At 40.8% G+C, this 27,765-nt stretch overlaps 1 protein-coding gene across 16 annotated transcripts in view; it reads left to right on the top strand.

The window, feature by feature from the left end:
* Positions 1–27,765, top strand: part of ADGRL2 (adhesion G protein-coupled receptor L2) — a 195,218-nt gene that overhangs the window by 147,816 nt on the left and 19,637 nt on the right. For all 16 annotated transcript variants that reach the window (XM_073357241.2, XM_073357237.2, XM_073357249.2 and 13 more), the window contains 6 exons: positions 2,705–2,827; positions 3,136–3,341; positions 4,436–4,609; positions 5,900–6,109; positions 7,920–8,140; positions 9,461–9,527. In XM_073357241.2, coding sequence (XP_073213342.1) covers positions 2,705–2,827; positions 3,136–3,341; positions 4,436–4,609; positions 5,900–6,109; positions 7,920–8,140; positions 9,461–9,527 — 1,001 coding nt within the window. The remainder of the gene's footprint in view (positions 1–2,704; positions 2,828–3,135; positions 3,342–4,435; positions 4,610–5,899; positions 6,110–7,919; positions 8,141–9,460; positions 9,528–27,765) is intronic.

The raw sequence follows: 27,765 nt of genomic DNA, 5'->3' as shown, positions 1-27,765 counted from the left end.
ACACTAAGAAAGCTGGGGTCTGCAGTACTTGGTAGAAAGTGTTCAGAAATTGGGGTGTTTTCTTAATTAGTTAAAAAAACCTATTCTTCTGTAGCATAATTAATGCTATGTAAAAAAGTAAAGTAGTTCATGTTGAAAAGTTCATCTACAATTGAAAAATCATTAGCAAAATGTATGGATATGAATAGTGCTTAAATGCCAGAGAATGGATTTTCTGAAGTAAGTAAAATGCTTGCTGTGGAGCTGTGGAAATGTTTTCCCATTATATATAATCTGTTCCTAATGAATTTAAATTACTTTCTGGAATGTACTCTGCCAGTTACATTTTTTAGGCACATAGAACATGGACCAAATGTTTATATTAAACATAACTGCCTTCAGGTGAAAATGCGACTACATCTTCCATAATGCAGAATAACCATGCTCCATAGATTGCAAAATAGCTGCAGATACTTGGAACATAATTTAGAATTTAAATGGTGGCGCAGATGAAGGGCTCAGCATTAGGGATCTACAAATACAGGTATAGTCTTGTGATAGTTAAACCCACTGCTGGTCCATAAAATTAAAATGTCTTTAGTGTACTGATGAGTCAGTCCTCAGTGAGGTACAAGGGGAAAGGGAAGCATGTGATGCTGAGGTGCTGGGTCAGAGGCTTGGGGATTGGACCGAGAGATTTGGGAATGGGAAGAGTATTGAATAAATAATGTTTTGGATAGGGGTGTGAGAACAATGTGGAACTGCTGGGTACTTATGGTCTCGCAGGTGAAGGGCCTCTAGATCAACTCAGATTTTAATCCAAACAAATAATATTTTAAACCTCTATTTTCTCTCTTAAAACTGCATCCTAAACATCATATTGTAAGCAAAGTAATATTGGTGTGAACTGTGCACTTGTAAATTCAAATTCTGGATGGCCTTTACTTTTTGTAGTGGTCACTCTGCCTGCCTAATTATAGAACTTTCACACAAAATGTGTATCACCATCACTAATTTATCACTATCACTACTAAGTAGTTACATCAATTGTCATTACAAAAGTTTCACTCCCTTATTAGAATTTTGGATAGAATCTCTTTGTGAAAAGCTTTTGAGAATTTGAGCTGGATTTAACTGTTAAAGAATAATTTTTAAAAATGTATTCTCTCTTGTCTGACTTAATTGAAGACATTTTTCATTCATATTTTTACCTTTACTTTTTCCCCCTCGAAAAAGAGTAAGGACGCACCTTTTGCAAATTAGCCTACATGCCACTTGTAAGGCAACAGCTTCCTTTAAAGTAGATTGTGTATCTAGGCCCCTGATCTTTCAATCACTGATGTACAAGTAGTTCTAGTGAGTTCAATGGGACTACTTGTATGTCAGTGCTCAGGAGAAGCTGCCTTCAAATCAAAATAATATATTCTTCATGTCAAGGCTACTGATGTCAGTCAAGGCCTAACAGACCAGCTGTGCAAACACAACTCCCATTAAACTAAATGGCATTCAGAAATAGAGCAACCTAAAATCTTAACTCCAGAAAGGCTGGCAGTGGACTACCTGTCTCCTCCATTCCCCACAGTTCTCCCTCTCTCCCCTTTAAAGACATTCTGAGTGAAATACTGCCCTCCACCCCTTCATTGAACTCAGTGGTAAAAGTTGCATTGACTTCAGTGACCCAGGATGTCACAATTTATACTTATACTGAAGTAGGGTGACCAGATTTTATAGGGACAGTCCCGATTTTCGGGACTTTTTCTTATATAGGCACCTAAACACCCCCCCCCTCCCGATTTTTTACACTTGCTATCTGGTCACCCTGTACTGAACTCATTAGTCAAATAAATAGTTTCCATGCAAAAACCACTGTAGATCTGTCATGTTCTTGTACATTAACTGTTTTGTTGGTTATTGGAAGCATTTGTGTTCATCCTTCAGAATATGTAGGCGGAAAAATTGAAATCATTGTCAAATGTGATGTACAGGTGGGCATAAATGCCAAGTTTTAACTCTGAGGCAAAGATATTTCCTAAGTAGTCTGTCCTGAACTGAGTAATTTTACTTATCAAAGAGCATCCAACCTTGCAAGGTAATTCTATAAAATCTCAGTCCTGCGCTATATAAGCCTGAGTTAAAATGTAAAAAACTGATAGTAGCATTTAAATCTTTTTAAAATACATAAACATAAAATGTCTTTCAACAACTCTTTAACATACATGCAGAAAACCGATATTTGGGACTTTTCTAGACACAAATACAGAGATTCACAGAACTATACTATTTAAACGCACCTAGCTATTTACGGTATTTTAGGATAGCCTTAGTACTGTATAATTGCTATTAAAAACTGTAGACAGACACTAACCATTTATGCAGTAAAGACACTCTTGGCTCCAAAAATTAAGATTTCTTCAACATAAGAGTTTACAATGTTTTTAAAGTGATGTCTTGTACGCACACAATAAAACAAGGTTTGTTATCATGTTTTCACCACTGAAGTGCTGTTACTTTGGTAGTATGAACTAGGTTTAATTAAAGTTTAAAGAAACTAGGTCCACATAGTTGAAACATGCCAGCAAGCCTCTGTCTTGTAGAGGCAAACAAGGACAGCAAAATGAGGAGTTTTCAGAAAGTTATCACCTGCCACATTATAATCTGACCACAAAAAATGTTTTCTACGGTTTTTTTCTCCCCTTCCCTGTTGGTTTGTGTTTGGTCCGACTAGTTCTGGAAGTTGCAGTGCTCAGTACAGAAGGCCAGGTGCAGGACTTGAAATTTCCTCAGGGCAGTGAAGGAGGCAATTTGATCCAACTCTCCGCAAACACTGTGAAACAGAACAGCAGGAATGGTAAGTTTGGGCACATAAACAATCTGACTCCTTTAATCTGTGCGAAATACACATTTAAAGCAATAGTAATTTAAATCTTACATTTTTGAATATGTTAATACATTGGCTAGCAGAAGTAAAAATAGCTGTTCAAGGGCTCTTTCTTGTATGGAGTATGTGTAAGTCTCTTTGATTTGAATCCAAATCCTGCATAATGCATTCCTCTTTGCTGATGTTTTATTTTGCATTTAGACAATAGATTATTCAGCACACATTGTACTCTTCACCTACAATTCCATGACATTATAATGGGAGTTTTCCTTTACTAGGATTAGCAAAATTGGTTTTCATCATTTACAAAAGTTTGGGACGCTTCCTCAGTACCGAAAATGCGACCATAAAGCTGGGTAGTGACTTCGTTGGTCGGAACAGTACCATTGCAGTGAACTCCCACGTCATCGCAGCCTCTATCAACAAGGAGTCCAGCCGTGTGTACCTGACTGATCCTGTGCTTTTTACCCTGGAACACATTGATGTGAGTTATGATAATGAATTAATAGGAAGGTCATAAAATCAGCAAGAGAGAAGAGCAAAGCAGAAAAAAAAACCACCTTCCTTCCATTTGAATTTTAAATGTTGGACTAGGTCAGAGACACAAGTTTATTTAAGTCTATGAACATAAAATTAAATGAGCCTGGTTCAGTGATTATTAGAACTTAAGTGTATTCTTAATGAAAGTTAATTCAGTAATCAACATGAAAATGTAAATGACTCTCTAATTTGTTTCTAAGTGAAAATTAACTCTTACCTTAGCAGCAGGATAGAAAAATATTAATTGTTATGACTCTGCCTGTTTAATGTAGCAAAATTAAATGACACTTGGAATACTTACTTTAATTCTGGGCCATCTTTGGGAAACCTTTACAAATTATTCAAATAGATTTATTCAACAGAGAACAGAGTGTAGCTTCTACAGTTTCCAGTGCCTCAAAGTTTGCTGCCCATCTTCCTCATGACTGCTAAATCCATGTTTCTTTTCACTATGCTCTTTCACTCTGCTGTTTGAGTTGGGTTCTTCCTGTTCCCATGCCAAAAGAGTGGGCACGGTAAACTATCAGGACTGGCTCAGAAAAATGTGTGGATTTTCCTCTTTTGTATCTACTTCAGCAAGTTCTCCTTGAAGTAGGCCTCGAGGAGCTAATCCTTTCCTGGTGCCTTTTATGTGCAACTTTGGTTTGCTCAAAAATTAGAATAGAAAAGGGACAGCGTTTTTAAATGGTCAGATAAAGGTGAAATCCTACAGAATAAATTCAGTTTTAATTTTGCAGAAAGAAAAAAAAAAGGCTACAATGCACCATCAGTGCATAAAATCGTAAGAAGGAAATTGTAATTGTTTAAAATTGGATCTACAGTAATTGAGATTACACATTAAAGTGTTTCGGACTATAAAGTCCCTTTTAAACTAGATGTCTGCCTTGTACAACATAGTCCACAACTTTGCTGATGAAAAACTTTATAGTCCGAAACATGCAAAGTTTAATCTAAATTACCTTTTACATATATTGAACAACTGTTATTGCCATCTTAGAGTGTAAAATCCTAATTTTATTTTATCCTTTTATCCCCCAGCCTGACAATTATTTCAATGCAAATTGCTCCTTCTGGAACTACTCAGAGAGGACTATGATGGGATATTGGTCCACTCAGGGGTGCAAGCTGATTGACACAAATAAAACTCATACATCTTGTGCTTGCAGCCACCTAACAAACTTTGCAATCCTTATGGCCCATAGGGAAATTGCGGTAAGTAATGATGCTTCTAGTCAGTATAGAGCAAACCTCTGAAGGTTTGGCTGTAATATGTAGAAGAAAGCAAAAGTTCAGATGCTTATCCAAATCTCAGACATATCTCTGAGCATTTCCAACTTTCATGCATCACTTCCCAGCGCAGCTTCTTCTCCATATGACCTTTCTCCCTCCCTCTTCCATAAAGCTGATCACAAGATGAGGGGGACATTTAAAAAAAAATGTTTCTGTTTTTTGTCACAATCTTGTTTTTGAAATTTTTTGACCAGATGTGCTTTCCCAGTACTGGACAGGTTTCTGGTCCCTCCATTCAACTTCTAGCCCCATGCCTTTAACAAACTCCCAGATACAGTTGGATATAAATTGTGGAGAATCTTGTGTATTCTATGCCCTCCCTTAAACACAAGCTGCTATACTAATGATAAGGTCCAGCAGCCTCTTTACTGGGTTCTTCAAACTTCCCTGCACTATGGAGCTTTTCCATCTAGCTGCACACCAGGGTGCCTATGAGATTTCTAAAGTCCCAGAGCATGTGACATTTGAACAGCTCTGAGACTTTGCCTGGACATTGTGCACTTTGGAGAGCGGCTAAATAGGGAAGCCCAAGAGTGCCTGCAAATATAAACCTAGCAGCAGCATAGCCCAGCAAAGAAGCTGCCAGTGAGTTGCTGAACCATACAACCAATATAAAAAACAAAACCAAGGAGAATGACAGGGTTGACTCTGTGGCCAGTGAAAGCAAGGACAATCTTCTGAACCAGTCTTTACCTGAAAATGAGATTTGAGTTTGTGTTGTAAGTTGAAGGGTCAGCTGAGTTACTCTGCTTTTTTTTTTTGTTCTAATTGATTTCTTCATGATGAATGTGCACATACTTGCACTCAGGCTTTTTGAATATAGAGTCCTAGGTTTGTAGGAAAAAAACAAGGTTTTCTCTTATAGACTATTATAAGAATTTTCCTCTGTATCCGCACGTGTGTACAGCAATACATTCACGGTACGAGTCTTTTCCACAGAATTTTCTTCAAGCTTACAGGTCACCATGAAAAAAGTAAAAATATTATCTGATCTAGTTCAAATTTCTATCTCTGTGCACTCAGAGCTGCGTTTCTTGCACCCACACTAATCCTGAACAGCAGATAAGCCTGACATAAGATTAATAAAATACTCAGCACTTCTGTCATCTATAAAATTAATCAGGAATTTTCTAGCTGTTACCTATTTAAATGATCTTCTGTTTGTACTGATAAATGGCCATATTAATTTTCTCCATTCTTGATTATTTTCAGTACAAAGATGGAGTGCATGAGCTACTCCTTACTGTCATCACCTGGGTGGGAATTGTCATCTCCCTTGTATGCCTGGCCATCTGCATCTTCACATTCTGTTTCTTCCGTGGCCTGCAAAGTGATCGTAATACTATTCACAAGAATCTTTGTATCAACCTATTCATTGCAGAGTTCATTTTCCTAATAGGCATCGATAAAACAGAATACAAAGTAAGTCTGTGTGCATATTGATCTTGTTCTGTGAAAATGACTGTTTGAAATGGATGTGAATTTAAATATGACACCACTGCCAAGCTTTCAAGTTTCTGAATGTAACTGACACAGCAAGGCCGGGATAAAGGGCTACTAGGATGATCTGAGGAATGGAAAACTTGTCTTATGAAAGGAGACTCAAGGAGCTTGGCTTGTTTACCCTAACTAAAAGAAGGTTATGGGGAGATATGATTGCTCTCTATAAATATATCAGAGGGATAACTACTGGAAAGGGAGAGGAATTATTTAAGCTCAGTACCAATGTGGACTCAAGAACAAATGGATATAAACTGGCCCCCAGGAAATTTAGACTAGAAATTAGACGAAGGTTTCTAACCATCAGAGGAGTGAAGTTTTGGAATAGCCTTCCAAGGGAAGCAGTGGGGGCAAAAGATCTATCTGGCTTTAAGATTAAACTCGATAAGTTTATGGAGGAGATGGTATGATGGGATAACATGGTTTTGATAATTAAATATTCATGGTAAATAGGCCCAATGGCTGTGATGGGATATTAGATGGGGTGGGATCCTAGTTACCCAGGAAAGAATTTTCTGTAGTATCTGGCTGATGAATCTTGCCCATATGCTCAGGGTTTAGCTGATCACCATATTTGGGGTCGGGAAGGAATTTTCCTCCAGGGCAGATTGGAAGAGGCCCTGGAGGTTTTTCGCCTTCCTCTGTAGCATGGGGCACGGGTCACTTGTTGGAGGATTCTCTGCTCCTTGAAGTCTTTAAACTATGATTTGAGGACTTCAATAGCACAGATGTGGGTGTGAGGTTTTTTGCAGGAGTGGTGGGTGAAATTCTGTGGCCTGCGTTGTGCAGAAGGTCAGACTAGATGATCATAATGGTCCCTTCTGACCTAAATATCTATAAATCTATGAAAAAAGGTGTTACAAAAGATTAAGATGGACATGTTCACAAATAATATTTGCAGGCATCAAAAATACCATTATAGCTTCTATTTCCCTCTTAAAGGGAAATAGTGTTTTTCCATTCAGAAGCATATGTTAATAAAGATAGGTGATTTAAAGGGTACTTGTCAAACTGGTGCTGAAATTAAATGTTGATGTACCAGAAACATATGACCTTTCTGCACCAAAGACCTCTGAGTGTCTGATGCAACTTTTTGAAGCTTTGGTGAAATTCATCCCATCATTCAGAGCTCCGAGAGTGGCTTGGAATTTCATAATTTGGTAGAATTTCATCCAGCATTCAGCTACACAGGAGTGAATCTAAACTGGCTACTGATACAACAGCAGAACTTCCTAAAATAGTAAAAGCAAAGTTATTTTATATTAAAGCAGATAGAAAATTCGGATGGCTACATAAGAATTTTAAACAGAAGATATAAATAATACATGTAGAACCAACTGTTCTTTATTTATCTTCATGTACCAAATCATCTACAATATAAGTCTTGCAGCAGTGATAACATCCCAATGCCAAAATTAAGGAATTGTTTTTAATGCTGTATATTCTTCTACAGTAAGAAATATTAATAAGTTGTTTCCATACTTAATGTACATAGTGCAATTGAGTATACTTTCTGCAGTTACTGTGGACATAATACATTACTAACATTTCTGAATATCTAGCATATGTTTCTGACTAGCGAAAACTACACTGGACTTGTGAAGGGTCTCTAGTAGAAATATATTCAGTTACTACCTTCATAACAAAATTGCGTACTGTTTCATTTGCAGTGTATCGAATTAGCTAGGAAGGTTTGGGCAGTTTGTATTTTCATGTTTCTCTTTCTTTGCAGATTGCATGTCCAATATTTGCAGGCCTCTTACACTTTTTCTTCCTGGCAGCATTTGCCTGGATGTGTCTAGAAGGAGTGCAGCTCTATCTCATGTTAGTAGAAGTATTTGAAAGTGAATATTCTAGGAAGAAGTACTACTATGTTGCTGGCTACCTCTTCCCTGCCACAGTAGTTGGTGTCTCAGCAGCTATTGACTATAAGAGCTATGGAACAGAGAAAGCGTAAGTAATTGCAAGTGACCTGAGTGTTTTTCAAGTGAATAATTTTTTTAAAGCCTGTTAGCTGTCAGAGTGTCCCTGACAGACTAAAATAGCATCTGAAAGCTTTATTGGTAAGAGAATGGCAATGCCATGCACAAATTACAATCAAGTCTTTTGTAATTTTCTAGGTTCAGAGGATTTGTACTCTGGAGAGGCAGATTCTAAATTATGGTCTTTCTTTTAACACAAAAGATTGACCTGAAACAAATTGAAAAAGTAAATAACTTTTTGGCCTCAAATGGATATTAAGTAAAAATTCTTCCGAACTTAAAGTGTCTGACAGGCTTAACCACCCAGTTTTAAGCTAATGCTTCATTAGATCTCTTTGTTCAGCTGGCCCTCTGGCTAACTCTCATTCTGAAATATGACAGTACAATATTCCAACCTATATGTTTTACTTTGATAATATTTTATCAGAAGGGTAGAGCAGGATTAAAATTACCCATTGCCTTTTATTTATAAAAATACAGATATTTATAGAAAGTGACAGAAGGTAGACATAAAATGTTTCTGAGGATTTGAGTTGCTGGAGGCATGAATTTGCTTTCCAATGGCGTTTTACTTTGTCCTTTGATGAAATTAGTTACAGTATGGGAAGATATTGTTGACTTCTAGAAAGCTGCTTGATTTTGCTACTGATGAAAGACAAATAAAAGAGATTCAGCAGGGGGCTGGGCTATATGAAAAATGAACCACTAAGTGAAGCCACCCGATAAGTTTATGCATCATTTACTTTAATATCATATGTGTTTTTTCTTACTATTCAACTCCCAGATGGGGTATTTTATTTATATCATACTGTTTTGCAGCAAAACATGACATCTGAACATTTTCTATCTTGCATTCTTCAGGAATGAGCACTTTGTTTATGATACAAAGTTAAAGGCAAATTTTGAAAATTACATAGAAAACCTATGAAAATAAAGCATTTACTGATGTCGGGTTTCATCAGTCCATAGCAAAAACTTTGAGTGAACCTAAAAAGAGAGAGAGAGGGTTTTTTAAAAAAACAAACAAACATTAGTTTTGATATGTAAGGAGAAAACCAGAGCAGGTGATCAACAACCTTGTTAAAGAGAACCAAGAAAACAGCCCTAGCTAAGGGGGGAGGGGGAAATGGCCATGATTAAGATGGTACTGTTTGTTCACTGTTGTTGGCTTATTGTCTATTCACAATGAAACACCTGTTCAAGGATTATTTAAGATGGGTTTTGCACTTTCCATTTTTACAACTCAGGAGCCAATGTAATCATTTAACTTTCATTGCCTTTTTCACCACAGTTGCTGGCTCCACGTAGATAACTATTTTATCTGGAGTTTCATTGGGCCTGTTACCTTCATTATTCTGGTAAGAGTGCTTTCTTCTTTCCCCTCCACCCCCCCACCCTTTCCTTCCCCTTTATGCTCATTTTACAAAAGCAACAGCGTTGTGAAGGTTGAGTAACATCAATCATTACAAACCCTACTCTCAGAGTTTTGTATGAAAATACTTATGGCAAATTTATGATGGAAACAAGGGACTGAAAAGAATGTTTAAAATATAGTTCTGACCAAATTATTAATGTTCAAAACTCAATTGGTGCTTCTTCACTTCTTCTTTTTGTCCTTATTATTTTAATACTAAAGGTCATATTGATATGGCAGTCATATGACAGATCAATACAGTACTAAATACAGATTACAAAAGGGCCATTAGTATTACTTTAGTCTATTGAGTCGGTTTTGCACATGCTCAAAAATTGTAACTAAATATTTATCCAACAGACTGGAATGATTCAAACAGAAGTTCCAATCGTCTGGGTAAATAATTCAATCTAATAATTCTGTATACATATGCTTATGTATGTGTATATTTGTAAGTGTTTTTCCCCCTATGTATATATATGCTATGTGTTCTATGTATAAAACATATGTATAAAACACACTTACTTTTTTTTATATAAATAATAATGTATTGTGAACCCAATAGAAAACCCATGTGAGTCAGTCCAATTGGTTGTGGAAATATTTTAATTATATATATAATTTATTTTTTTAATTAAATATGGAGTGGTTAACTCATTCATTATCCATTCCTAGAATCATTCCAGTCTTTACAATAGATTGAACATGGTTGTATATTTAGCCAGGGGAAGATCTGCTGCAGTTATTTCAAACTCGTGGAAATAGAGATGTAAGAATTTGGAAGAAAAGTATATTCAAAATGAATTTAAAACTCAACTTTATGGTTGTGGCGTCAGAGCTCTGAAAGGTATAGCTGTGCTTGAGTGTGCACTGATATTTATTCTGTAGGAACATAAGAGAGAGTTCATAACTTCGATATTTTGGAATAGTGAAGTGGGTTTTATTAGTGTTTTTAGAAACCTACAGCAATTAAATACCAGATCCCATGAATTTATATAATGCCATGGTTGTGACAAAAGCCAAGAAATTAAAGTTTCTGACACTCCCTTCACTAGTTAGAGCTTTGTACTCTTGTATTATTTTTTTGAGGTTAGTTTGTCAGCCTTAATTTTTAAATTCCTGCCTTTTATTGATTTATACACTGAATTATTTAAGCACTTTTTTTGTATCTTATAATTTACACTGCCCCAAAGTGTGAAAGAAAATTGGTGTATTTTGAATCTATGAATTACAGTGAAAAGATGTGCCAGACCATCCAAGATAGGTAGGCTTGGTAGGATTTGATTTTTATTAAACGTTGGTAAAAGTCAATTTCACTGTACACACAGGGCAACAAAAAAATATTTCCATTGATAATAATCAAAATTTATAGCTAGTCAGAGTAATAAAAATCTCGAACTGGGTTTAATTTAGGGGTATTCACTTCGTATATTTTGGCACGTAATGTTGACAATCTGTGTTTTAAAATTTATAAAGCTTTAACTTCTTGAATTTCAATGCCTATTGTCTTTAAATAATTATTGTCTGGCCCACTCCATAATTTCCCACACCTTAAGACATTTAAATAAGTAAAAATTGAAAAAAATGCTTAAAAATAAACATCGATATTGGTGTCAAAATTATATTTTAAAAAAATTGAATTATGCCAAGCCTATAGATAGGTGATTTATCCTTCCCTAAGATAACATGCTAAAGTATTTCCAGATGTATGTATCTCGGGATGTACTCTTTGTTTATTAGAAGGCCACCTTTGTTAAACAATGGAGTTTTTTCAACCCATTGAGCAGGGACACTTAAGAAAGGACAAGTGCACAATGTGCAAATAGATGCTTCATTTTAAAGATACAGTCACACTGCTGAAGGATCTGCTATGTAAAATTTCCTCTTCTTTTCTCAAATGTCAAAGTGTGTGTATGTATATGTGGGGAGAGAGAGAGAGAGATAATAGTCTCCTTGAGGTATGAGGAATGTGGTCAACTAAGAATGTAGTACAAAGTTTAGTCTATTTAAAAAGTTTAAAGTAAAGGAAATCCCTCCCACTTTGGAATTTGATTCAGAACTAAGCCTTCAACTATATTTACAAGGCATTTTTAATACAGTAGGTCATACTCTTTCAATAGGAGAAGTTGTACACAGTCCTTGCTTACAGACACCCCCCCAACCTGAAGCAAATACTCACCAGCAACCACACACCACACAACAAAAACACTAACCCAGGAACCTATCCTTGCATCAAAGCCCGTTGCCAACTATGTCCACATATCTATTCAGGGGACGCCATCATAGGGCTAATCACATCAGCCACACTATCAGAGGCTCGTTCACCTGCATATCTACCAATGTGATATATGCCATCATGTGCCAGCAATGCGCCTCTGCCATGTACATTGGCCAGACCGGACAGTCTCTACATAAAAGAATAAATGGACACAAATCAGACATCAGGAATTACAACATTCAAAAACCAGTCAGAGAACACTTCAACCTCTCTAGTCACTCTATTACAGACCTAAAAGTTGCAATTCTTCAACAAAAAAACCTCAAAAACAGACTCCAATGAGAAACTGCAGAATTGGAATTAATTTGAAAACTGGACACCATTACATTAGGCTTGAATAAAGACTGGGAGTGGATGGGTCATTACACACAGTAAACACACAGAGTCTATTTCCCCATGTTTATCCCCACCCCCACCGCACTGTTCCCCACACTTTCTTGTCAACTACTGGAAATGGCCCACCTTGATTATCACTACAAAAGGTTTTGGCGTTTTTTTCCTCTCCTGCTGGTAATAGCTCACCTTACCTGATCACTCTCATTACAGTGTGTATGGTAACACCCATTGTTTCATGTTCTCTGGGTCTATAAAATCTCCCCACTGTATTTTCCACTGCATGCATCCAATGAAGTGAGCTGTAGCTCACGAAAGCTTGTGCTCAAATAAATTTGTTAGTCCCTAAGGTGCCACAAGTACTCCTTTTCTTTTTGCGGATACAGACTAACACGGCTGCTACTCTGAAACCTGTCATGATTGTTATGATCATTTAAAGAAAACTGTTCTAAGTCTGTTGTCATACAGTTCAGCTAGTCAGTGCTTTAGGGTCTGGTTATAAGTGTTTTTTGTTTGTTTTTGTTTAACTTATTACTGTAAGCACTTTCTAGGTCACGTCTCTCTATTTTATATAACATTTCACTTGAGGGAGCTAGAAGGGGGCTTTGCTGCGGCCATTTATGTGTCCTCATAACCAGGTCAGAGTGAGAACAGAGGTGAAGGACATTTAAATTATATTGACCATGTACAGTCAGAGTCCACTATTATTTATCAGCCATGATATTATTATCCTCCAGCAAATCATTTAGACTAAGTGGCTAAAGGCCTTTGGGAGCAGTATTCCCAACTTCACAAATATGAAACAGCAGGTAGCAATCACAGTCTAGTTCCTGGGAGTAATTCTTCTCCTGCAATTGCTTTGCCTTCTAATCGTCCAACTGAGAGAGTGAGAAAGAGAGAGGGAGATGAGTAATGGCTGAAAAATAATATCTCATGTGTAGCGTAACCAGAGAAGAGCCATGTTTGTAGAGTAGGGTATTCATTATCAATGGTATGAAAGACTTTAATATTAGTAATCTTTTGAGCATCTGTTACTAGTTTAAATTCTCTTTTATGATGTTTATTAATGAAATAATATGCATATTCTTAGACAATATTGTTTGCTGCTTTAATTTCAATTGCACTAAAATCTGTACACGACAACGTGAGGGTCTGTGAGGGAAAACTGCCTTCTGAGGAAGACATAAAACTTTCAACTTTAGTATTTCCATAGACTGTCATGCCTATGGGCACCAGGGTCATTATATCTATGAGAAAAGAGCATGTAAGTAATGAGCGGTGGGAAACCATTAGTATGCCAGAAACGGTTTAATGAAAGCTTGGATCATGATACATCAGGAGCTGTTCTCATCATTTGGACAGTTCCATCTGCATCTTTAATAATTAATTCAGTTCAGTAAGAGTTCAGCTTGCACACTCATTTAGAAGCCTTCTTCAGAGAACACCTCTTTGGCTGCCAGTCCCAGAGAGAAATAGGCTTCTGCATGGCTAAGAGCAAAGATCTGCAGATACACAAACAGTTTTAGAGCTGCATTTGCCAGGTAACAAAAGCTCCAGGGAGGACAAAAAGGGTCAGAACATGTGCAGTTCAGCTAGGTTACTTCAGAGTGGTGTTTCTGTTCTTCTGTCTTATCATATCCATGTCAGCACTGCAGGCTGTGTGGAATGAATTTTAAACTGCTAAACTCAGGCAGGCAGGATTCAATTGTGCAGGTTGATGGCTATAAAACAAACAGTATGCTCCCATAATCTGTGGTCAGAAAAGCCCGAATTATTTTGACTTCTATATAGCTCCATGTTCATTCATACCATTAAGATGGATGAAGTTGGTTAGACTTTTGCTCAGCCAGGACTACTGGGGTATGATCCTCACAGATGGAGCTAATAAATTCGCCCGGTAAAGGTTATTTAAACAAAGATTCCGTAGATGTTCTATTTAATCAATACAGGAAAAATGTGTGGTCATTTTACTCATACTGAAATATGTTATTTCACTGGTATGTCTCTGTGTGTGTGTGTATATATATATATATATATATATACACACACACATTATATGTATATAAATATATATTGTAGATGTGTGGTTTTATACGTACACACATGCTAATTATGGCAGTGAAAGACGTGATAAATTGCATTTGTCATATTCCTGACTTTCATTCTGCCACTTATCTATCTTTCTTAGGATTCCTAGTCTTTCAGACCTCTCTGCAGCTTATAACAAATTTTTTTTCAAATGCACTTGAGACAAAAATATTTCCCTCAAAATTACACTGGTCTGATGCGCAGGACAGGCAGTATTCAGTCCGGCATCATTTTAAGGTCCAGTGCCGTCTGATTTTGCAGGGTTAGAAGCAAGACTTCTGTGTATTGGTAAAGAGAGATTACCCAGCTTCCCCTAGGGTATTGAACTTGCTGCTTGCTCTGTAAAGTCCTCAGATATTAGATTTTATGACATTTTTATAGATAGAGATTTTTTTGAAATGTTTGTGATAATTTTCTTCTTCCTCGATCTTGTATATCAAATCAAATCAGTATCTTAGATGTCTGTATATGAATGGAAGAAGTATAGGGAATAAGCAGGAAGAACGGAAAATGCTAGTAAATAAACACAACTATGACATAGTTGGCATCACAGAGACCTGGTGGGATAATACACATGACTGGAATACTGGTATAGAAGGGTACATTTTGCTCAGGAAGGACCGGCAGGGAAAAAAGGGAGGTGGTGTTGCCTTATATATTAAAAATGTATACACTTGCCTGAGACTGAGGTGGAAATAGGAGACAGACTTGTTGAAAGTCTCTGGGTAAGGATAAAAGGGGAAAAAAACAAGGGTGATGTCATAGTAGGAGGTCTACCACAGACCACCAAACCAGGAAAAAGAGTTAGATGAGGCTTTTTTTAAACAGCTAACGAAATCATCCAAAGCACAGGGCTTGGTGGTGATGGGGAACTTCAGCTACATCTGTTGGGAAAATAACGCAGCAGGGCACGGATTATCCAGGAAATTCTTGGAATGTATTGGAGACCATTTTTTATTTCAGAAGGTGGGGACAGCTACCAAGGGGAGAGGCTGTTCTAGATTTGATTCTGACAAACAGGGGGGAACTGGTTGAACATTTGAAAGTAGAAGGCAGCTTGGGTAAAAGTGATCATGAAATGGCAGAGTTCTTGATTCTAAGGAATGGTAGGAGGGAGAACAGCAAAATAAAGACAGTGGATTTCAAGAAGGCAGACTAGCAAACTCAAGGAGTTGGTAGGTAAGATCCCTTGGGAAGCAAGTCTAAGGGGAAAAACAATAGAAGACAGTTGGCAGTTTTTCAAAGAGACATTATTAAGGGCACAAGAGCAAACTATCCCACTAGGAAGTTGGCAAGAGACCACCCTGGCTTAACCAGGAGATCTTCAATGACCTAAAAATAAAAAAAAAAAGAGTCCTACAAAAAATGGAAACTAGGTCAGATTACAAAGGATGAGTATAAGCAATAACACAAGTATGTAAGGACAAAATTAGAAAGTCCAAGGCACAAAATGAGATCAAATTAGCTAGAGACATAAAGGCTAACAAGAAAACATTCTACAAATACATTAGAAGCAAGAGGAAGACCAAGGACAGGGTAGGACCATTACTCAATGGGGGAAGAGGGGGAGAATAACAGAAAATTTGGAAATGGCAGAGGGGCTTGATTACTTCTTTGTTTCTATTTTCACCAAGAAGATTGGTGGTGATTGGACATCTAACGTAGTGAATGCAAGTGAAAAAGAGGTAGGATCAGAAGAGGCTAAAATAGGGAAAGAACAAAATAAAAATTACTTGGAGAAATTAGATGTCTTCAAGTGACCAGGGCCTAATGAAATGCATCCTAGAATACTCAAGGAGCTGACTGAGGAGATATCTGAGCCATTAGCAATTATCTTTGAGAAGTCATGGAAGATGGGAGAGATTCCAGAAGACTGGAAAAGGGCAGATATAGTGCCCATCTATAAAAAGGGAAATAAGGACAACCCAGGGAATTACAGACCAGTCAGCTTAACTTCTGTACCCGGAAAGATAATGGAGCAAATAATTAAGCAATCAATTTGCAAACATCTAAAAGATAATAAGGTGATAAGTAAAAGTTGGCACGGATTTGTCAAAAACAAATCGTGTCAAACCAATCTGATAGCTTTCTTTGACAGAGTAACAAGCCTTGTGGATGTGGGGAAGTGGTAGACATGGTACCTCTTGATATTAGTAAAGCTTTTGATACTATCCCGCATGACATTCTCATAAATAAACTAGGGAAATGCAACCTAGAGGGAGCTACTATAAGGTGGGTGCATAACTGGTTGGAAAACCATTCCCAGAGAGTAGTTATCAATGGTACACAGTTATGCTGGAAGGGCATAACGAGTGGGGTCCCGCAGGGATCAGGTCCAGTTCTGTTCAATATCTTCATCAATGATTTAGATAATGGCATACAGAGTATACTTGTAAAGTTTGCAGATGATACCAAGCTGGGAGGGGTTGCAAGTACTCTGGAGGACAGGATTAAAATTAAAAATGATCTGGACAAACTGGAGAAATGGTCTGAAGTAAATAGGATGAAATTCAATAAGAACAAATGCAAAGTACTCCACTTAGGAAGGAACAATCAGTTGCACACATACAAAATGGGAAATGACTGCCTAGGAAAGAGTACTGCGGAAAGGGATCTGGGTGTCATAGTGGACCACAAGCTAAATATGAGTTGACTGTGTGACGCTGTTGCAAAAAAAGCGAACATCATTCTGGGATGCATTAGCAGGAGTGTTGTAAGCAAGACAGGAAGTAATTCTTCTCTACTCCGCTCTGATTAGGCCTCAACGGGAGTATTGTGTCCAGTTCTGGGCACCACATTTCAGGAAAGATGTGGACAAACTGGAGAGAGTCCAGAGAAAAGGAACAAAAATGATTAAAGGTCTAGAAAACATGACCTATGAGGAAAGATGGAAAAAATTGGGTTTGTTTAGTCTGGAAAAGAGAAGACAGAGAGGGGACATGACAACATTTTTCATGCATGTAAAAGGCTGTTACAAGGAGGAGGAAGAAATATTATTTTTCTTAACCTCTGAGGATAGGACAAGAAGCAATCAGCTTAAATTGCAGGAAGGGAGGTTTAGGTTGGGCATTAGGAAAAACTTCCTAACAGTCAGGGTGGTTAAGCACTGGAATAAATTGCCTAAGGAGGTTGTGGAATCTCCATCATTGGAAATTATTAAGAGCAGGTTAGACAAACACCTGTCAGGAATGGGCTAGATAATTAGTCCTGCCACGAGTGGAGGGGACTGGACTGGATGACCTCTCAAGGTCACTTCCAGTTCTATGATTCTGTATTTGGATTTATGATAAGACAGACTGTCTTTACAGGTGGAGGAATTTTGTTCTAAAAAATAGTTCCTGTAAATTCTTTTACAGCTATATAAAATGTTTGTAGGAACACAGGAATTGCAATGCTATATCAGACCAGTGGGCCATGTATCCCATGTCTCCCAGTGCCCAGTTATCATATGCTTTCAGAAGAAAGTGCAAAACATTTTAGTGGGCAATTATGGAATAACCTATCTGTGCTATGTAGTGATTTTACATTATAATTCTCTCAAATTTATCTGTGGACTGTCTCATTATTCATGTAAAGCAGAATTTTCAAACCTTATTGGCTAGTTAGACTCCTAAATTCATATATAGGCACTTAAAAAGAACTGGCCTGATTTTCAGAGGTGCTGACCCACCCAGCTCCCAGAGTTAGCCCAATGTTGACTGTTTTTGAAAATCACCCTATGTATGTATAGGTAATACAGCTAGAGATGAACTAAGGAGGCAGTATTTAGACTTTGGTTTAGAATTGATATTTGAGGCCAAATCAGTATTAGGGTTTGGATTCTGATTTTAGGAATCCAAAATTTCATAAGACTTTGCCTAAAATGGTAGAAGCCTTGTGAATTCAGTAGCTCTGCTAATCACAAGAAGATGCAAAATTTTGGTGGCATCAAATGAACTTTCATTTCTTCGAGTGCTGTTCCTGTGGGTGCTCTAGGCGACTGTGTGTCCTGGCGCTGTTGATCGTAGATCTTCGGTAGCAGTGCCTGGCCGGGACGCACCCACCCAGTTGTTGTCTCACGGCGTCGTTAAGGTCTGTTTGTGCGTGCGTGTCCTGCACCCCCTCAGTTCCTTCTCAACTGTTCTCAGCTGAAGATGGGACTCGGGGCAGTGCTGAACCTCTTGCCTGGTCACTGAAGGAAACAAGTAGAAATAGTTAGCTAGAAATATCCCAGTTCTTTCCCTTCCTTTAGAATAGTTATTCATTGTTCGTTATTTTAAAAAACTAAACTTTTTTTCTCTCACGTTCATCTCCTGCTGAGACTTCCCCCCCAGGCAATCATAGCTTCATGATGCCGGCATCCCCTGGATTCAAAAAATGCGGCTTCTGCAGTCAATCTATGCCACGGTCTGATGGACACACTGTGGGTGAAGTGTCTAGGTGAGACACACGTCCCCACAAAGTGTGTCCACTGTAATAGCCTGACAACCAGGGCTCGCCATGACGGAGACAAGTGGCTGAAAATGCTCCTTATGGAGAAATCCCTGCAGCCACCAGCAGAGACGGGCACAAGTAAACCCTCTCCCTCACGCTCCCCTGCCAGTTTGGAACCGACCAGGAATGCGGCTTCACCCTCTCATGTGAAGAGGCAGGAAGCCCCAACCTCTCCACACAGAGACCTACAGAAACTAAAAAGGGTCTCCAGCGAAGTCACTTCCCTGGTGCTGACAGCACCAAGAACCATCACAGCTGACCTCCCCACCACCTCAAACACGGCTCATATGGGGCTCAGAAACAAGGACTCAACCCCCCCACAGCGGGCAACTTTCCTCTGCACCAACCCTGCCGGCACCGCAAACAGACTCGGTACTGGCTGCGCGGTTCACCCCGGCACCAACAAGACCATCAGCACTGAGACTGACAATAACCCCCCCTGCAGCCACACCACTCCCGGCGGGCACCTATAGGCACCCACCAAGGCTAAATAGATATCACTGCGGAAATTGGCTCACACTCTGAGACCCTTAGCACCGCAACCCATGAAGCAGCAGCAATTCTTAAATCATGCTAACATCTCCATGGCCCCACAGCCTGATTCCCCCCTCCTAGGCACTGAGCGCTCACTCTTTGATCAGCCACTCTCACCACCTGACCTGGTCACGCTCACTGACAGTGAGAATGACATGCCGCAGCAGGCAGAGTTTTCCCTGCCTGACTTTCCTCCCCCTCCGGAGCCATACCTATTTCAAGGCATGGCACCCCACAAGAACCAGCCTCAATTTCCGTTTTGTCCCCCCATGGGCAGTGCCCCACTTTTCATACCCTATGTAGTGGCCACAGTGGTACCCTTGGTCTGCCCATGATGCCAATCCTTCTTGTGGACCCTCCACCAGACTGCAGACCCACTCTGCACCTCTGTCTCCAGCTCCATCTACATCCAGAGCTCCTGAGCCCCCCACCTTGAAGAAATGGGCTATGAACCTTTCCCTGTATCATCTGATCATAATTCTCTGTCAGCTGAAGATGAAGCTTTCATGCCACCACCACCACAGAACATGGACGCTTTTAAGTAGCTCCAGGAACTTTTTAAGAGAGCGACAATCAGTCAGGACTTTCCATTAGGAGGAGACAAAACACAGACTCCTGAAAATCCTCCAACTCTCTGCGCCATCAAAGATTGCACTACCCATAAATGAGGCCCTACTGGAACCTACTGACACTATATGGCAGACCCCTGCCTCCATCCTGCCAACATGTAAAAGGGCTGAACATAAACATTATGTACCAGCTAAGGATGTAGACTTCTTATTTTCCCACCCACAGCCCAGCTCTCTTATGGTTGAGGCAGCTACCAACAGAACAAAGCAACCACAATACCGGCCCATTCCACAAGATAAGGACCTCAAACGATTTGACCTCCTGGGCCGCAAGGTTTACACCTTCTCCACTCTGCAATTCAGAATTGCAAATTACTCCTCCCCCCCCGCAAGCTACAACTATGACAATTACAACAAGTTATTTGAATTTACCTCCCATATCCCAGAGGACAGAAGATCAGATTTTAAATCAGTCCTCGTCAAAGATCAACTGGTGTCTAGGACGGTGCTACAAGCATCCCTGGACATGGCTGACACAGCGGCCTGTACTACCGCCACTGTGGTAGTGATGCGCCGGTCTTCCTGGCTGTCTGCATCTGGCATCCCTAAAGATCTGCAGACCAAAGTGGAGTACCTTCCCTTTCATAGGGATAAACTTTTTTCCAAAAAAACAAAACAAAACAAAAACAAAAAACCCCTGATGAAGTCCTTCACACTATGAAGGACTCCAGGGCCACTCTATGCACACTGGGGATATAACTGTCTGACGTCTTGTCCTACCCCCCACCCCCCCACACACAGAAGGCAACGGTATCAACCTTATCAACAGTATCACCGGCCCCAGTTGAGACCATACGATAATGGGAAGAACTGCAACAGACCTCCCAGGGCAGACAAAACCAAGCGCAACCAACTACATCCCACACATTGGGAAACAAACAACAATTTTGAAGCCTTGTTTGGGGGTCTGCGTGACCATCCCTTGGCACCACCACTTATTTGCCCATTTGGCCACCGTCTCCTGTTTTTCCACCATGTCTGGCAACAGGTCACACAGGACCACTGGGTCATAGAAATAGTACAATTGAGCTACTCCATCCCTTTCACTTCATGCCCACCCACCCTTCCCCGTCCCTCTTCAGGGACCCCTCTGACGAGCGCCTACTTCAAGCAGAGGTGACTCATCTTCTACAGCTCTGTACAACATGTACCGGCCCAACATCGGGGACAAGGGTTTTGCTCTCACTACTTTCTGACCCAGAAGAAAGGCAGAGGATGGCGACCTGTACTAGACCTATGAAGACTAAACAAATTTGTACATGTTCAGAAATTAAAAGATGGTCACATTAGGCACAGTAATACCCGCGTTGGAACAAGGGGAATGGTTCTCAGCCCTCGACCTACAGGATGCCTATTTTCAAATATCTGTTCACCCAGCACACAGACGCTTTCTGCGATTCACAGTAGGGCACGAACACTTCCAATAGAGAGTGCTACCATTTGGACTCTCCTCAGCACCGAGAGTGTTCTCCAAGACTCTTGCAGTAGTGGTGGCCCACCTACGCAAACACGGAATTATACTTTTCCCCTACCTAGACGACTGCCTGATCAAAGGCCGTTCATACAACGAGACAGTAGAGGCCACTTGTTTTACCATCTCCCTCTTCCACAGTCTAGGCCTGCAAATAGACTTCCAAAAGTCCCCCCTGATACCCACACAGAAAATCGAGTTCATCAGGGCTCACCTGGACTCAGTTTTGACCAGAGCCTCACTCGCACACACCAGATTCCTCGCCATCACACACCTCATAGGCACGTTATCTGTTTGCCCCAGAGTAGAGGCAAGAACATGCTGCAGCTTCTTGGTCACATGACAGCCACCACCTTCATGGTCAAATATGCCAGACTACGTAGGAGGTGCCTTCAGGGTTGGCTCAGCTCTGTATACAAACCCAGCAGGCACAGCCTCCGCATGATGCTAACTCCTCCAGCAAAGGTTTTAATCTCCCTACAATGGTGGACAAAACTGGGGAACGTATGCACGGGCGTCCCTTTCCATCAAAATTCCCCTGTGCTCACGCTCATGACAGATGCTTCCCTGATAGGCTGGGGAGTGCACCTGGGAGCTCACACAACACAGGGCCGATGATCCCTGTCAGAGACATGTCTGCACATAAATCTTCTAGCGCTCAGAGCAGTCAGATATGCCTGCCTCCACTTTCTCCCAGTCATAAGGAAAAAATCTATGTGGGTCTTGACAGACAATATAGCATGCATGTTCTATATCAACAGATTCGGGGGGGGGGGGGGGGAATCACACTCTCTATGCACAGAAGCCATCCAGCTATGGAATTGGTGTATACAACATCACATAGAGATCACTGCTTCCTACCTGCCTGGGTGTCAGCACACTACCGCCAGACACTCAGCAGACACTTCTCACAAGAACACGAATGGGAATTGCACTCCACGATACTGCGGTAGCTCTTCTCCTACTGGGGCACCCTGTCGGTAGACCTGGTTGCCACAACACAAAACTGCAAATGCAATCTATTCTGCTCCAGAGCAGGACTTGGGACCGCATCCCTCGGAGATAAGCATACTAATGGCCTACCCTCCCTACACAGTTTTCTTCAAAGATAAGATTACGATGCGACCACACCCCAAATTTCTTCCCAAGGTGGCGTCCACTTTCCACCTCAATCAGCCAATATACCTACCTGCATTCTACCCCAGACCTCATAAGAACCCACAGGAAGCGGCATTACATACTCTTGATGTCAGACATGCAATTGCCTTTTATTTAGGTAGCACTAAGGCATTCGGTAAATCCGCTAGACTATTTGTGTCCACTACCGAACGATTGAAGGGTGCTGCTCTTTCTTAGCAATGACTCTTCAAGTGGCTATCTGAATGCATTAGGTCATGCTACCAGACCCAGAATGCTCAACCCCCAGAGGGCATCAGAACACACTCTACTAGAGTGATGTCAACATCCATTGCATTCCTGCAACATGTACCTATTACCGACATATGCAAGGTGGCCACATGGGCATCAGACCACACATTCACCAAACGTTACGCTATCACACAGAACACTATGGCAGACGCCATGGTAGGCCACACAGTACTGTCTACCGTTATCAAAGACACAACTCCAAAGTCCCACCAACCATAGTGGGTATGCCTCACATTCGCCTGGAGTAGAGCACCCACAGGGAGAGCACTTGAAGAAGAAGAGAAGGTTACTCACCTTGCAGTAACTGAGGTTCTTTGAGATGTGTGTCCCTGTGGGTGCTCCATTACCCACCCTTCTCCCTTCTACTTTGGAGTACGAATCAGACGACTCTATGGTAGAGAAGGATCTGAGGGGGTGTGGGACGCATGCACACAGATAGACCCTAACGATGCTGCAAGACAACAGCTGGGCGCGTGCATCCCGACCAGGCACTGCTACCGAAGATCTCCGATCAATGGCACCAAGACGCACTGTCACCTGGAGTGGAGTACCCACAGGGACACACATCTCGCAGAACCTCAGTTACTGCAAGGTGTGTAACCTTCTCTTAGTGTGAAGCTGTGCTAGATTCTGAGGGCCTGTACTGTCGTTCAGCAAGACTCTTTGAACCTATCATCACACATTGCCTGTGCATTTGAGTTCTTAGAAGTCCACCCAAGATGAAGGTCTCTCCTTAGTTTGGCTTGCAGCAACACATCTACCAACTGGAGTTGGAGCTCATTAAAGGATAATTTCTTTTAAAAATCTATTAGACAGCAGATACGTATTAACTGATAACTCACTGGTATTTACTGGAGAATGTCAAACTCTAAAAGATGAAACTACTAACTCAAGAGATTGGGTGTCCCATATTTTTTATGGAGGAAGAGGAGAATAGATATAGATCAGCTGAAGGTTAGATTGATTTATAATGCTAAAAGAATAATTAGATGGACTTGGGTCAATGTTTGATCTTCTTCAGACAGGTGGAAAATTCGGTGTAATGTAATGCTGCAGTTGTGAAAGCAAAAAACATCATGTCCATTGGTTGAATTGTTATAGGCTACAGAGAGGCCCATTTTTGCAGAAGTGCAAACACAAAACTCTACCTGCCATTCGATAGGCCTCTGTGGATTTTATGCATTGGAATGTGATTTTTTTTTAAATTTCTATTGATATTAAGAAATTCAGTATTTAGGATGACTTATTCTTCTTAAAACAACAACTTCAAATGCATTGAATCATCTGGATAACAGCTGATACAGATTAGTGGAAAAGAAGCAAAATATCTGGTTCATTCTCTCTCGTGCATGCACACACACGCTGTCCTCAATAGAAAGAGGAGTTAAAGCCATTTATTCTAAAAGTAATTATTTTCCATCATGTTCCCGTGTCCTTTCTGCTTGGTGTACTATGCAATAAAATGAATATACCCAGAACAGCAACTTACTTAAAAGAACTGAACCCCTTTTTCCATGATAGGAGGTGAGTGAGATAAAAGAGGATGTGTCTTTCCCCAAGGTTAGCTCGATGCCACTTACAGTTTTTGCACAGCTAGAATAATTTTCTGATAGTTACAGAGCACATATACAGAACCAATGTTTTTTAATCCTTTTTCAGAGGTGAACTAGTGTTCTTTTGTTGCTGATGTTTCAAATTATATAATTTTTCACAGAGATGAGGAGAACAAGTATCATATCATCTGTTGTCATAGTTACTTTGTCTTGAAAGTAAGGTCCTTTAATGCTTTTTATTTCTAAGGTTCTTTTTCATCTACCATAATACAACTTTAGTAAAATACTGGGCTACTTTTCAGTTCTATTTTCTAAATTTTAATGAATATTGAGAAAATGTTTGGTAACAGCCTCCGATTCTGCAATGAAATCCATACAGGCAAAGGCTGCGTGAAGCCCTGTTGCCCTATTAGAACATTGTGTAGGCTCAGGGGTAGGGACTTGACTGCTTGGATATCAGTGCAGGATGGGATCCTTACTCTATAAGGCTTCTATTTTTCCACATTTTAGATGCCTAGCTGCCAATTAGACTTCTCATGTTCAAAGAATCATCCTGCCAGTTTTCCTCGAGTGCTGGTGCCTATGGGTATTCACTGTTGGAGTGCGTGCACTCCATGAGCCCAGGACTGAAAATTCAATAGTAGTGTCCATTGGTCTGTTCTTTGGCCATTCACCTCATGCTCTCAACAAAGTGGTAAGGGATGACACAGACCTACTGCCTCTACTACTCACAGCCTGAGACCAAACTGTCCTGTGTTTGTAGCTTTCTAGCTTGCTCAAATCTCTAACTAGTAACACTGTAAATAGTTTATTATTGTTAATAGTTTTAGTATTTAGTTAGTGAGTAGTCTTAGTCACAGTTACAGAGGGGGAACTCCTGGCCCCTATTAGCTAATTTTCCCAACACTCAGGGTACATATGCCTAAGGTCCCAAACTTCAAGTCTTACCTTGTCTACCTGTGGGTCTTACCAGTAAGTGACCTGCATGAGAACTGCCTCTACTGCACTGGGGAATCACACATCCCATCAAAGTGTGAGATCTGCCACTCCTTTTCCCCTTGCCCTAGGCAGTCTCAGGAGTTCAGACTCTGCAAGAACCAGATGGAGCATTCTGTGAGACTTTGATCAGATCGACCTCCCGCTCTCCGCCTCACTGACTGGAACCTAGCAGGCTCAAGGACTCTGCAAAGTGGAAGCATGAAGAAGACAAGGAGAAATACACTCGTAAGAAGGCAAACAAGTCTCATCAGTTCTCAAAGAAGGGAGCTGTATCTTCCCTCAAGACTGCATGAGACTCCATACCACAGAGGGAGGTGCTCTGGGAGCACAAGCCAGCTCTGACAGTACTGGGAGCACAAGCCAGCTCTGACAGCCAGCTTCCAGTGCTCCAAAACCATCCTCAAGGGGCGTAAGGAAAGTGAAAAAGCACTCACCATCTGCCCTGGCAGTACTACACTGCATGCCTAAGCTTGCACTGACAGATCACATACCGATGACTTCTTCCAATTCTCCTCTGGTCAGACCTTGGTACGCCCTTCTCAAGGATCATCAGGACCCTGCTTTCCAGGGAATACCCGTAGCCACATTGCCAGAAGACAATGGGTACTGCTGGCTCCGCCCTTCGAGTTGGATGGCTCTTACTGTGTGGAAGTGTAGAAGCTGTTACTGCCAGTTCCACCAATGGTCTGCACACACAAAGTCAACCTGTATAGGGCTGCCAAAACCTCATCCCAGGACTCATACAGAGCACTCAGGGATTAATAGCAATCCCCATGGGATCTGCCCCCATCCCTGCGAACCCACCTACTGGCCATACTGGAACACTTGAGACCCTTACTATCAAGTCCCAGACTTGGAACACCGAGGGCACAGATTTAATCAGAAATCACCTCCAGTGGTAGAGCCTGAGCCCTCTCTAGGTCAGGCAAAAGAACATGAGCAGCCAGTACCTCTGAATCTGCCAAGGGCTTCTTTTTCATTTGTAGACAAGGCAATGATACCAGTCTCCCCCTCCTCAAGATGATTACAAGCAGTACCATGAACTTCTCCAGAGGAATACTTAAACCCTCCCACATCTCGCTGGAAGAGGTTCAGGTTCCCCCTCCTCTCCATGTCGTCATAGACATTCTCTTGTCAGTGGCACCCTCCAAAGTGGCACTTCCTATGAATGAGGCTGTTTTGGAGCCAGCTAAGGACACTGTAGCCACCTGGGCCCCTTCCCCAAAGAGAACTGAAAAGAAGTATTTTGTTTCCCCTAAAGAGGCAGAATATTTGTTCTCTTACCCAAATCAGAACTCTCAGGTTGTCTAATCTATCACAGAGCAGAATGACTAACCAGTCAAGGATCATTCCTTCAGACAAGGATGCCAGAAAGAACTTTTCTTCAGCCAGTCTACTTTTCCATATCAAGAGCTACTGAATGCTCATGTCACAATACAACGTCATGAACTGCCACAAGAGTTAACCAATAAATTATGTTAGTAGTGTAGGCCCCAATTCCAGGCTATTCTGGAAAGCTAACGGCCAGGTCATCCCTTCAGCTGTCATTGGACATAGCGGACACAGCTTCCTGCTCCGTGGTGATGTCAGTAGTTAGGTAGGTAGTTTTCTTGGCTGCAGCCATTAGGGTTCCCCAAAAAGGTTCAGGTGATGGTAGAAGATCTCCCCTTTGAGGTTAACAAGCCTTCAGCAAGAAAACCAGTGAGTCACTCACTCCAATACTCTCATGCCACTCTCCATTCCTTGGGAATGTGCACCCCACCATCTTGCAGAAAATATTCTAAAGTGGTGCAGCCCCATGGCCATTCTACCAGAGGCCCCCTGAGCAACCAGGAAAGCACCATAGAGTACAGTGCAGCCGACACACCACTCCACTATTCTCCTTGTCCAGACTCAGCTGCTTAATCTAGGTAGGGGCTGGAGAGACCATAATCGGGGAAAGGGCTTTTTCTCCAAATACTTCCTGATCCCCAAAAAGAAAGGGAATTGCAGGTTCATCCTGGACCTCAGGCATTTGAATGTCTTCATCTACCACATAAAATTCAGGATGATTACCCTAGTTGTTCTAATCTGCTCCCTAAACAAAGGAGACTGATATGTGATTCTCAATTTAAGATGTTTATTTTCATAAAGACATTCCCCCAGCACAGGCAATTCCTGCATTTTTCAATGGGTTTAGAGACTAAACCCAGTACAAGATGTTCCCCTTTGGCCTTGCAGTGGCCCCAAGGGTTTTTACAAAGGTCATGGTGATGGTAGCTGTGCACTTGCGCCAGCAACTCTAAAATATATTTCCCTCCCTAGACAGATTCCTCATAATGAGAGACCTCAGCATTCATCTCAGTCTTTAGACAACTATCTGGTCCTGCTTGGTCCTCCAAGGCTGCATGGTAGCA

Source organism: Lepidochelys kempii, chromosome 8, assembly GCF_965140285.1.
Source record: "Lepidochelys kempii isolate rLepKem1 chromosome 8, rLepKem1.hap1, whole genome shotgun sequence".
Taxonomy (NCBI): domain Eukaryota; kingdom Metazoa; phylum Chordata; order Testudines; family Cheloniidae; genus Lepidochelys; species Lepidochelys kempii.
This window is presented reverse-complemented; position numbering and strand designations above follow the sequence as displayed.